At 41.8% G+C, this 13377-nt stretch overlaps 1 protein-coding gene across 2 annotated transcripts in view; it reads left to right on the forward strand.

The window, feature by feature from the left end:
• Positions 1-13377, forward strand: part of MDGA2 (MAM domain containing glycosylphosphatidylinositol anchor 2) — a 661668-nt gene that overhangs the window by 349077 nt on the left and 299214 nt on the right. For both annotated transcript variants that reach the window (XM_050954596.1, XM_050954598.1), the window contains exon 5: positions 4088-4220. In XM_050954596.1, coding sequence (XP_050810553.1) covers positions 4088-4220 — 133 coding nt within the window. The remainder of the gene's footprint in view (positions 1-4087; positions 4221-13377) is intronic.

Below are 13377 nucleotides of genomic sequence, written 5' to 3' on the forward strand. Positions count from 1 at the left end.
CTGAAGACTGTAAATCAGCCCCAATATGAAAGTGATGGAGAAGGAGATCCAGTCTAATGAAAACATGTGTGTGTATGTGTGTAAAAGAGAGAGAGTTTTGAAAATCTGAAAAAAACCACTGAGGAAAGAAACAAGCATCTGCCCATTCAGTCAGAGTTAGAGCAGAACAATTCTAACTAATTCTGAGCTATTGACTTGAGAGCACTGTAATTTTTGCTGTGTATTACACTTTGTATTGCTAACATAGCTTGCAATACTACAGAGAAACGTGTAGACTGGACCCTTGCAAAGAGGAGAAATAGACTGGTAGAGTACCTTTCCTGGACTTCTGAATGCAGTGAGATTATTCTTAATTTATAATCTATGGACCCAGTTTAGCTACTCTGTGGTCTGTTTTCTAGTGAACACCAAGGTGTGGATTGGAGGGTTTTGAATGGCTTCCTCTGAGATGGGATTTCTTGACTAATGACACCTCGACATGGCAATGTTTACTGTTATCTCTTTAGTTAAATATATTCTTATTAGGCTAGAAAGCATCACATTAAATCCTTTTTTAAATAAAACATGGTTCCTCAGTTATTAGGAACACTCTTGGTAAAACCTGCGTGTGTATTAAATTAGTACATAAATCAGATTGTCATGTTGATTGTCAAAAGCTTATCCATAACCTTTCTACATTTATTGGTGCTCAGGTTGAATTAGCACATCTATCTGTGTGCATATGAGATTTGATATACAAGGGGACAAACTGTAATTAAAAGTTCGACTCATACTTGTTTACTGCATATACCTGCATAACTGGTTCTGCTGATGATACAGTAGCAAACAGTGAGAGCTGATGTGAAGAGGGACGAGAGATTTGACTTTAGAACATTAGGGGATTTGAATTTGCGATGACATTTTCTTCTTGATAGCTTTGAAGCTGGATTATCAGTCCAAATCAAATGAAGTTTAAGGAAAACAAATAGTGAAATATTTTCACTTTTCTCTTGTATTGTTGCCAAAGAGAGGGGGGTGAAGGAAGCAGCCTATTTTATCCGTATCTCCAGTTTATGCCTGTTTCCACTAACCTTCCTATTTTTGTTAAATAAAAGAAGGTAAAACATAAACCACATTATTGCCTTATCTGCATTTTAGGAATCCTGCCACTCAAATTTAGCTCTAGATTTTTAAAACCAGAATTTCTGCAATTCAGTTGTTAACAAGGATTATTTAGTCTAGCAACTGTGGGGGGGGTCATAATAATACAGTCATTCATACATGTATTAAAGCAGTTCAGATACTGAATTTTTTAAAGCTGAAACTTACCGCACAATTTTTTCCCTACGGATTTTCTTCATCATCGTCATCATTAGATATTGTAATTGCACAGTTCAATTATAAGATTACATTTGCTGTATTTACACTAATTATATAATTACACTAATTACACAAATCTGCTAAAATTACTTTTAACGCATCATAGAAATTGACGAAACATAAACCACATTACAATTGTGATATTAGTCCACAACGTCAAAGAGTTAACAGCCAAGGCTTAAACTTGCAAGACTCACTAACTCACAGTATCTGTGGGCCTGATCCACAGTCCATTGACTTCCACAGTCATCTTCATGTCAGCTTAAATGAGCTTTAATTTGGCCCCTATGTCTCCAAGAGATACACATTGTAAGGTATGAAATCCTGCATTCCCGTCTCATGCAGAACTACTTTGGTCTCTGAATTTGACCAAAGAGATTTAATAACTCTCCACCACTGTTTTCTGGTCACCCATATTGATCCTTCTTTGAAAAGGGGGACAGATTTCCCTTTGTATTACTATGTATGTGCATTTGAACAGTCTAGCCTGAACCCATTTCCTGCAAACACTTATGCAACATCTGCTTAACTTTCCCATTTAACTTCACTGAGACTACTCACATGATTGTAGTAAAGCATGCTACATTATGGTTGCAGAACTCGGATCGACGGCTGCATTTAAGACTACCTCTTTCCTGAATGAGGCATGTGCACCATTTATTTCCTTTTCATCTCTTTTTGCTTATTCATAACATGCAGTATTTTTGAATGCAGCCCATATAGCCATCCAAATCCTTCCTATTTAACCCTGTGCACTTGATGTTTGTGCAACCATTTTGTCTCAATAAAACTATACACCAGACAGTAATATTATTAACAACTGAGTGGAAATCTTGTAATAAAGAGTTCTTCAGTATTTGTCTCTTTCAGTTTGTAGGCCACTTCGTGCCTGCTTTATTCAGAGCTTCAGTTTGCTTTAGTGGGAGTTCTGGCTGAGTAAGTCAAAGAGGATTTGTCCTTTTATATCTTTTTATTTTAAGAACTGATGCCGTAATGGTCAGATCAATAGTCCATCTATTCCAGTGGACTGTCTCTGACAGTGGCCAGTACCAGAGGGAGAATATACAAAACAGGGCTATTTTGGAGAGATCCCGCCTGTCTTCCCCTCCGAGCTTCTGGCAGTCAGAAGTTTAGAGTCGCCCTGAGCACGGGGTTGCATCCCTGATCATCTTGGCTAATAGCCTTTGATGGATCTCTCCTCCATGAGTGTACCGCATTCTTTTCTGAATCCAGTTATACTTTTGGCCATTGCAGCATCCCATGGCAATGAGTTCCACAGGTTAGTTGTGCATTGTGTGAAAAAGTACTTCCTCTTGTTTGTATTACATATGCTGTCTATTGATTTCATGAGTGACCCCTCATTTTTTCCACACTTATTCATAATTTGATAGACCTCTATCATATCCCCCTTAATCAGCTATTTTTCTAAGCTGAACAGCCCTGATCCTTTTAGTCTCTCCGAGTATGGAAGTCATTCCTTACCCTTAACCTTCTTTGCTGCCCTTCTGTGAACATTTTCAAGTTCCGCTATATTCTTTTTGAGATGGGGCAAACAGGACTGGACACAAAGAGGTGTGGGCACACCGTGGATTTATATAGAGGCAATATGATCTATTCTGTCTTATTTTCTATCCCTTTCCTAATTGTTCTAACACCCTGTTAGCTTTTCTGACTGCTGCTGTACATTGAGTTCAGGTTTTCAGTGAACTATCCAGGACTGCTCAAAAGTCTCTTTCTTTCTCTGATATCAACTCAGATTAGATATTTGTTGAACATGGAGTCTTGAGCCTGAAAAAATACATTTGTTTCTATGCTAGCACTAATTGCATATGCACGTTTTAATACAACTTTACTGTATTTAATTTCTGTTTCTGTGGCGCACTGTTAACTGACAATGATTTACCATAAAAATGTTACAGTTGTAACTGTTTTTCCCCAATCTGCCATGCTTCACATTTCTGTTTTTTATCCCCATGATGTCTTTATTTTGTATTTGATCTAAAATTGAGTATTTGCATTTAGCAATGCTTTTTGAAGACATCTGGTATCACTTTGTCAGGGAAATATAAACACCTGTGTCTTTTCTATCAATGATATAAGATTTTGTAAATTTTTTTCATTAAGGGTTGTTTTCTCAAATGTTTCTGTGGGCAGGTTCTCTGTTATGCCCAATTCTTATAGTATTTTATATGAAAATTTCCTGCCTGGATGCTATAATTTTCTCTAGATCCTGTCGAAAAGAGCTCTGTTATTAAATACTCTGTTCAGATCTTTGCACCATAATTTGCATAACTGCTGTCTAAAAATAAAATCTCTAGGAAGCCGGTTTTCAAAAGAAAGCAACAGGAACCCGTTTACAGTAGCTTATGATTTTTCATTATGCAGGTTTTAGCTCAGGATGCATTACCTGAAATGATACCCAGTCAGCAAGTGCGACTTCAAAGCTGCTGCCAAAACAAGATTTTTTTTTCATTTGTTTAAGTGTCTGTGGGAGAGTTAACCTTTTAGGTCATGCCTGTAAGTGTTTTTTACAGAGCACTTTTTGTATGCAGCTGGGTTGGTTAAAATCAGCTTTTCTTTCTGGACAGTTCCAACTTGTCACTTGCTCCTAATTAGCCATCTCAGTACAATATTCTTGTGGCCCTGGCAGTCTGTCTCAGAAATCTATGATAATCCACCTGTCCCTGTGGCTTAATCTCGTCCTAATTTACCTTTCTAATGTGTGCAGGGGGAAACAAAGATATTGAAACTAAAGAATCTTCGGCCTCAGGACTATGCTAATTACAGCTGCATTGCTTCAGTGAGGAGTGTGTGCAACATCCCTGACAAGATGGTGTCTTTCAGACTCTCCAATAAAACAGGTATTGTGTGAAACTATACACTCTCCCAGTGGATCTGGTACTTGTACAGTGTCTTCCAAATGTACAGACTGCACAGAATTATGCTATAATTTACAATATGGGCCATGCACAAACCCACCCTAAGCTATGATCTATCTAGAAGTGATGGGCAGAAGCAACAATGTTCAGATACTCATCCAATATGCCCTGTGGTTGGAGTCTGTTTGGATCAGGGATTTTGTTTCGTCTCCTTACATGACAGGGGACAGCTGTGGAATTTGTTTCAGGATCTGACTTTCCCTAGCTTTTAGGGGATTTCTCTATTATCTAGTTTGATAAATATGCATACAAAAGTGTTGCATTTAGTGTCCTCAAAGAATACAGTTAATAGCCACATTTTATATAAAAGTATCCTTAATATATTGTTTAGAAGGGATAATAAATGATTAAGAGATGTAAATGTGTTACAGACATGTGCTATAAACACAACCAGAGAAGGTGCTGTAGATGGTAATAAGCAATATATTGATCTGTTAAACTCTATTACAGTCAGTTAATTATTTATTAAAATAACTACTAATAATTTTAAACCTGTATAAACTATTTATAAATTTACCCTTAATCTAAAGTCTAAAAGAAATAGCTATGGGCCAGGATGAATAGTACCTTACCCTGTGAAAAGTCCCAATGGCGTCAGTGCGACTATTTGTAGAGTTGGATGTTATTCAACAAGAGTAAGAGGATCACAATCGAGCCCTATAAAAAGATCTTGGGTGAAAGATTTCATAAGAACCCTCTAGATGCTCTGTAGAGCTAGTCAGGAATTTTCCATCCGCATGTTTTGGCAAAAGAAAATGCTTTTTTTTTTCTTCAAAATTGATTTTTTTTAAAGAAAAAAAAGTTTTGCCAATGTTTTGATTTTCTGTTGGGAAAATTGAAACAAAATATTTAATTTCAGATTGGGTTAACCTGAATCAAAATATTTTGATTTGTCAAATTGAAACATTTTGTGTTGGGTCAGTTAGATATCAGTTAGTGTCTCCTGAGTTGCCACATGGGAATTACAGTTCATGTGCCTCATGTCCCATTTGTCCTCTATGCTTGAGACTTCCATCTGGACTACATCTCCCATGGTGCATCACAGTCTCCCCTCTGGCATGATGCATCATGGGAGGTACAGTCTAGTCAAAATAAATTTCAAAATATCAAACTTTCCCATGGGACAACCTTTTCGAATTTTTGACTAGCTTTCATGCTTTGTATCAATGTTGATAAGATAATTTGCAAGAAATGTTTTGTGAACTGGAAGCCAAACAGCAAAAACCTTGTGTTAGCTCTGTTCAAAGTCAAGAGTAGATAATTAATAACTTCAAGTAGATGTTTTCTGGAGAACTGTTGGTTAGCAAGTGTCAAAACATGTTGAAGATTGCAAGTTAGATTAAGTGAGGTTATGCCTTAATAATATGTGCTGCGTAGGGACTGAAAACAGATAATGAATGAATGAAGCTGCCGGTTGAAGATTTAATAAGAGTTCTGCATCTAGGATGAACTACTCATTTTATTTACATTTGCACATTTTCCCATTTTTCTGTAGTCACGTCTCGATTCCAAAGTGTGACCAGCTTATTTGTATCTCTCTGATGGTTGCGAAAGTAGGTATAATGTCAAAGACCGAGGGCCTGATTCTGCTCAGGTGTAAATCAGGAGTAACTCCATTGACATCTAAGGAGACACGCTCATATAAACCCTGCGTGAGTGGGAGCAGAATCAGGCCTGGAGATGGTAGTCAGCAACTATATAACCCAATGGTCAATATGTACTTTGATTCCCCATTGCTATGCCTGGTCCATAGGTTACATCCCCAGCTACATGCAGAGCTTGGCTCTTTAGTTTAAACTATAGACACACTCCTGCTTTCTGCTCTAGTGGTCTCTAGTTTAGTCCCCAGTGTGGTGGCCAAGACTGTGGTTGTTGCTTCATCAGGTGAGACCAGCAGAATCCTGCTCCTCAGAGTTCTCAGAGATGCTATTTAAATGACTGTTGCTGTAGTATATTTTAGCACTGTTAGAGAAAGTCCCCTCTGTGAGCTTGTTAAAATGGGTCCATTAGTGGGGGCACACACCTTGTTCAGAAGTATCTGGGGCTGGCTACCATCAGAGATGGGATTAGAGTAACTAGTTAGTGGTTTATTAAGAACTATGAAAGGTGTGACAACTGGGCAAAAATTGCTTTCATTTACACTGATGTAACTCCCTACAAGTTAGTGGAGTTTCTCTGGATTTATACTAGTGTAACAGAGCAGAATCTGGTGTACTCTGTGTCCATTTGATTCAGTTTCTGAATGCACATTTGTTCCACTTTTCTGTATTTTTATTGGTCTATAACATGGAACTAGTTAAATAGGAGTAACCAAAGAAGAGAAACAGTCAGAAGGGGCTGTAAGGTGACAAGGAAATGTAGCAATTCTGATGCACGAAAGTGGTGGCAAGTGAAAGTCAGCTTAGCGGCTTATTACAGAGCCTGTGTGTTTAGCGTCACAGACAACATCACTAGTCTCCATCAATCTAGTCTGTAACCAAAACTGGAGGAGAAAGTTGTTGCCAAAGATCACATTGCTGTTACTGATTAGAGAAGGGGCTGTGTATAGCAAAGACAATTTGTGGCAGTGTGATGGGGGCTCAGAGGGCTAGACAGCCTAGTGGTTAGCATGCCTGATTTCTGCCCCTTCCCCCTCTCCCTGATAGGGTTGCCTGTTCTTGATCATAAGCCAGGAATCTCCAGCTTTCCACTTGCATCCGGGCCTTGTCTCTTAAGAAGGTGTGATAAGGAGACTCGGATCCTCTTCCTCCACTGGGTGCCAGCCCAGAGACCTATGGGAAGCAACACCAGCAGGATCTTCCCTGCTGCAAGTCGCAGTTCGCTTCCCTGGGCTACTTCCTACCCATAGGTTCCTTCAGTGTGGGGCATGTCTGCCATAGTCCAACCATTCGCTCAGCAAACAAAGCATCCAAATGAGCATGGCCCTGCCTGTGAGCCTTACTCACTCTGTGGTCCCCTCCCATGCTCAGTCTTCTGTCTGGCTTCCTGGAGAAGGGTTCCGCTCTCCTGCAGCCAGTCTACCACCTTTGTCTGCGTTTCTGAGCTCCCTTCTAACTCGCTTCTCCAGTAGGAGCATGCTTGGCAGGGCTGACTCCAGGGTTTTTGCCACCCCAAGCAGCAAAAAAAAAAAAAAAAAAATCCGATCAGCTCTACTGCCGCCGCTCCAGTCTTCTGCAGCAATTCGGCAGCTGGTCCTTTACTCCGACAGGGAGTGAGGGACCCACCGCCCAATTGCCACCGAAGAACCGGACCTGCCGCCCCTCTCTGTTGGCTGCCCCAAGCACCTGCTTGCTGGGCTGGTGCCTGGAGCTGGCTCTGCCCGGAGGGGTGGGGCTATATGGGCCCAGTGATCTCTCTTAACCCCTTCGGGTCCTTCACAGCTATTTCTCATGCCACTGGTTCCTTCAGTCCTCTAAATTCTTGTGCATGCCTCTAGTTTCCTTCCCCGACTCTGTGAACACTTGCACCTTCCACCGACAGAATTTGGTCCAATAAAATTTGGTCCTCGCCCACCTTGTCTGTCTCATCTTCTGGAACCAGCACGGCTACCGCAACACTGCAAATGATTGTACAACGGACATGCAACAGTTGTGTTGTGTTTTGGTTGTGTAGAATAGCACCTAGGCCTGAAAGGAGCCAGCCAAGCTCAGAAACCTGCTGAGCTGGGCAGTGTATGAACACTACCCGCTCGACCAGGATGCCTCTTAGAACAAAATCCTAAGCACCATTAGTGTGAGTGCCGCTCCCACCCCCTCTCCCTCGAGACTGACAATGTAAAGACGTACTAACACCATACAGACTGGACAGAGAGCTCTGAGAGGTGTGGGAAGGGCAGCAGAGAGCAAAAGGTGTGAGAAGATCAGTTGGGTTTCTAGCATCATAGCACTTGGCATGTGCTGAAAATAGACAGTGCTGCTCTTGGCAAATGCAGGTGTGTGCAGGTAAATAGCTCTAAATCCGCTCCCCAGAATATGGCAGTGGTGCCGGCATGCTTGTGGCTTTAACTTAAAGGCAGTTGTTCCGCAGCCCTTGCCCCCTTTCAGCAGCATTTCTCATTTGAGCAGTCCCATTAAAAGCACTGTCTCAACATTCATTTGACCCCTCACGTGAGTAAGGGCTGCAGCCTGCAGAATCAAACCCGACTGTTCTGCAGCAAACTCGATGGGCTCTCCTGACCGAGAGAGGCCTCTGAAAAACGGCAATTTGCCAATTAGCCTAGGAAATGCAGGACCCATAGTCTGTGCTGGCTTGCAGTCAATCCACGCCCACTGGGCTTCACATCAAATGGGGCCGCACAAATGGCCCCACAGTGCTCTTATAAATCATTTGTGTGCATTTTTCAATCCACCTATACGATGCACATTCCTAATTGTCAGTGTGCATTCCCCCCGGGAGGAAGGATCTTCGTTTCCAAGGGCAGGGAGCAGAAAGAGTGCCAATTAGATCAGTCAGTCAAGAGGCACTTTCCAGGATGCGGCCACTTAAAGGTTGCAGGGTGTTATGAGCTGTATTTTCTAATGAGATCTGATCTTGTGCCATTCAGGAGCTCTCTACTAATATCCAGCAGTGAGTACCCCGTCATGGGCGCAGGTGTTTGGGATCTGGGGCCTGCATCTACTGCACCGTCCCCACCTTTTGGCACAGAGGGGGGCAGAGAGTATGTCAGGAAGGTGTGTGGAGGAGACAGAGGAAACGAGCTCTGTTATTCTGTGTTTATCCCCTACCGGCATGTAGGGGAGGGTCCGCTAAAGATTAGTAATTAAGGAGCCGGAAGAAGATCCCTGGTCTTCAGTATCCTTCCCCTTCTCTGGCTCTCAGCACTGCTGCACTTCTCAGGTTTCACTGATGGGCCCGGTTCATTGTCCTAGCAGACACCACCCCGCCCCTCACAATGCACCTGGGAATGAACCCTTGTGCCTCTTTTCTGTGTCCCAGATCCACTTCCGCTTAGGTTCATTGCTTTGGAGTCACTGTCTCACGTCTGCTTTTTCCTGTTCCGTTTTCACCAACTTAAAATAGTTCCTTTTATCGGCAGAGCCACACAATAGCCACGGCTTCATCTTATCACCCACATAAGCATCTCCCTTCTCAAGGCCTGCCTGTCTAGTGTCCCAGTTCAGTCTGGACCCGGCTCTGGCTAGCTAAGGGTTCTTGCTTGAATGTGTTAACCCTGCAGCCGGCTCAGCCTGCTTGTAAAGACACAGGGTTCAGATAGTTCAGCATTAATTCTATTCTGTGTCAAACATGAATTGACAAGTCATGGTAATATGGATGACTTACTGCTTAATCTACAGAGCCATGGAAGCTGCCTTTTTAATAAAGGTGCTCAGATGTAATAATATGCATCGAGATGTGCGTGAGTTCCTTAAAAAATGGCACGGTTCCTTTGAAAGCATTTGGGAAGATGCATAATATATATATCCGTAAATCCACATGGCTCTTGGATTGCTGCAATGATATCAAACATCTGTAGGGCACTTGAAAGGGTTAAGTAGGTAATGAGGCAGTTTTAAATATTGAAATTCTGTGCTTCAGATAATTTTGGCTTTAATATGATTAATTAAAAATAGATGGAAGTTATGATCTTAATCTACAAAGCTTTCTTGGTGCCATAGATTCATTTGAAAATATATTAGTGTGGATTAGTCAAATCAGCCTAGTTAGATAGCAGAGGTCATGACTAAAATATAACGTGGAGGTCGGATTCCAACAGCTTCCAGAAAAAGAGCCCTTTTGGTACGTGTTTCCTAGCTGTAGGCACTGTGGTGTGGATGATTTAGTTGGGGATTGGTCCTGCTTTGAGCAGGGGATGAGACTAGAACCTCCTGAGGTCCTGATATTCTATAATACGCAGGGCTGAGAGCCCCTCACTACCACCTACCCATCGTAGCATGAGGGAGCCTTGTCTGTGCCTGCCAGGGGTTGGCTCCCCATCTCCACCAGCCACAGACACTCCCCAACTCCACGGGCAGCACATGCCCTCCCCTCTAGGCGTGAGCAGGGCCCTCTCTCTCTAGACTAGCAACAGGCACGCTCCAACATCTGAGCATCTCCTTGGATTATTTGGCCCCTCCTCCACTGGACACTTGCAGTATTTACAGATTTGCTGCTGCCAAAGAAGCAGTGCACCCCAGCTTACCAGTTACCCCTCAGATCACTGCTCCTCTTCACGCACAGCACTTCAATATGTTTACAGGGAAAGCAAGCAAACATCTATTTAACAGAGCCCAGAGATTCCAGTGATGGCAAGTAGACATTTTGGAAACAAATGGTTACATATAAAATAAAATCATAACATGCGTTCCAGAGCCTAGACTTAATTAATGAGAGCCTCTTATGTCTGAAGTATTGCTTTCCAGTACTTTCGCACTAGGCAGGCTGTGATCCCTTGCCCATGATACAAGATACACTGTCAGCTTGTCTCCTACGTGAAGGATCCAGGGTGTTCCCTGCTATACTCTCACAGTCCGTTGTCTTTGCTCATAAACAAGATCCCTTCCTGCTATTGATTTCTTCTTGGGAAGATCCTGTCTCGTAGATTTTACAACTTTTCTACTGCTGTCAGGCTCAGTATGCAAACGGGTCTCCATTGTGAGACATACAATGCCCCATTAACACATGATCAGACGGGGAATAAGTGTCTGCTTGAAAGGGAACCTGTTTAAGACATATCACTTCCTGATCACCTGCTTTAACTCCAAGGCTTTGAGAACATAATTTCCAGTATAGATACATAACTCCTTAAACATTATCCATGCAGACATTTTGGAATGATTATGATGACCACTGGGCTACTGGCTTTTGATAGAGACCTTACATGCCACCCTTTGGTAAATTTAGCGCGCATCTATATGACCCAGGGGATCCCTGTAAACTGTATGTTCCCCTCTGCCTACTGCAAGCTGGCATCAGAAGGTTCATGGGTCACACAGAGTGAAACTGAATCATAGTTTAAGCTGCACTTTATCCTCTGTGGTAGGAATCAAATTGGAAAGGTTTCCTTCTCTGCTAAACTCTCCATTAAGCAGCATTCTATTTTGTCTAACTTATATTGTCTCTGTTCATTCCATACAACACTGCAGAATTATTTCATTTGAAAAAATAAATATTTCTCTTCACAAGCCATGGTGTTCTCCAGGAATATGGTGACAGTACATGAAAACGCTCTGCAGGTGTCCGAAATCCCCAGATCAAAATGTAGCTAGTATAATAGAACTGAACACTGAGGCTGGGGATGGTATTAGCTGTGTAGTAGAAAAATAGAGCAACTAATTATAGATACTTACACTAAGTTAACATGATATGTTAGTGGAACCTACTTGTACTGCTGTATTTTAGGGATCATCGTTGTTTTCCATGCAAGACACATTTTATCGGGTTTATAAAACAGTCATAAAAAGATCCTTCCTTCCATTTGATAGCTGGCCTCCAGATTCTCATTTTGGGGATATTGTGTTTAAATCATGATACATTTCTGATTGGTTCCTCCATCTGTAAGTTAAAGAAGGAGCAAAGACACAATTGGGAAATCGTTGGAATTTTTAACCTTTAATCTTTTTTTTCCCCACTTCTGCAATTCAAAACCAGCTTTCATTTAATCGGAAGTTTTACAGTGAATGATTTTTAAAAATATCTGCCAGCATGGTCTGTTGTTTATGGTTTGGATTTTAGCTAATATAGATCCTGATCCTGCAAATGGATCCATGCAGCTAGGTTCCGGTGCCACAATGCAGCATCACTGAAGTCAAGGGGGTCTGCATGGACAAATGGGTGAGCCCACATGGATCTGCTTACAGGACTGGGTCCATGCTGAGCATGAGATGTATATTAGGTCATGACTTATAGTCCCATACGTTATATTTTATGTATAATTTGTATTAATGTTTCCAAATACAACAAATGCACCAAAATACCAGAATCATAATACACAAAGTAAATAAAGAGGGTTAGGATACAGGGAAGGAAGGAGAAATGACATCTTACTCTTCAGGGTTTATGTTAATCATAGACCTCTAAAAAGTCAGCCCAAATTGCTTTGAATTTGTTGGGCATTCCCTTTCTGCAGAATATCAGTCATGTGTTAGCTTTAAGGTTGACCATATCACCAAACCAGACATCAATATGTGGTGGGGATCGGCTTTTCCATTTTTGCAGAATCAATTTTTTAGTGTCCAAAGCTGCACGTTGGGACCACGCTGCCTTGTTACCAAGTAATCTCCAGGTATCAGGAATGTATCCAAGAATGAAACTTAAGAAGGAGTGTCACAACTTAGCATCCAAAATCAAATTGGTCCTTTGACCCACCTCACACGAGAAATTCTTGATCCGGGGGGGGCTAACCCTTGAGCTAAAACATATGAGCTAATACAGCACCAATAGAGTCACATTTCCAACAGTGATTAGCATTTATGAGGCCAATTACCATTAGGCTATGCGGGGGCCAGCATATTTGAAAAAGTGTGTTTTGATGAATAAACCACAGTCTCAGGTCTGTCGTTGTTGTTTTTTAACGTTAGATAGACTTGTACTCCACTGGGTTGGACATAGTTGTGTATCCAAATCTCTGCTCCAAGCCAATCTCAAATTATCAACCTTTGGTAGGGTTTTTGGGGCCGGAAAACCATAAAAGGATACCAGTGGCCCAGTAAATCCAGGAAGTCTCCTCCACAATAATAAAACCTTCTTGAGGTTCTGGAGTACACAGTGCTTCCGGCCCAAATGTATTCATTAGTAATGCGTTAACTGGAGATATTTCCATGCTCCAGAGCAGGATCAGCCAAACTGCTGAAGATCTACGGATGGTTTAACTTTAGCATTGTCAGCTAGCTGTGACAGTCATCATTCCTCTGTCCATCCAATCCATCCATGAACTTTAAGCATAGGATTGCTCTATAGTTCCATATTTTCAAGCAGTCTCTTGCTTCAGGGTGACTGAATTTTTGTGCACATTTGACTTAGCTGCGTAATCCCACCCTCCAGCCCAAGGTGTATGTGTCAGAGTTGCACATCCTTGTGCATTGCAAACCTAGGTTTCCCTGTGTCAGGGCATTTGCACACCCCTTGGGAGTGTGATGAAGTG

This window comes from Gopherus flavomarginatus, chromosome 5, assembly GCF_025201925.1.
Source record: "Gopherus flavomarginatus isolate rGopFla2 chromosome 5, rGopFla2.mat.asm, whole genome shotgun sequence".
In the NCBI taxonomy this organism is placed as follows: domain Eukaryota; kingdom Metazoa; phylum Chordata; order Testudines; family Testudinidae; genus Gopherus; species Gopherus flavomarginatus.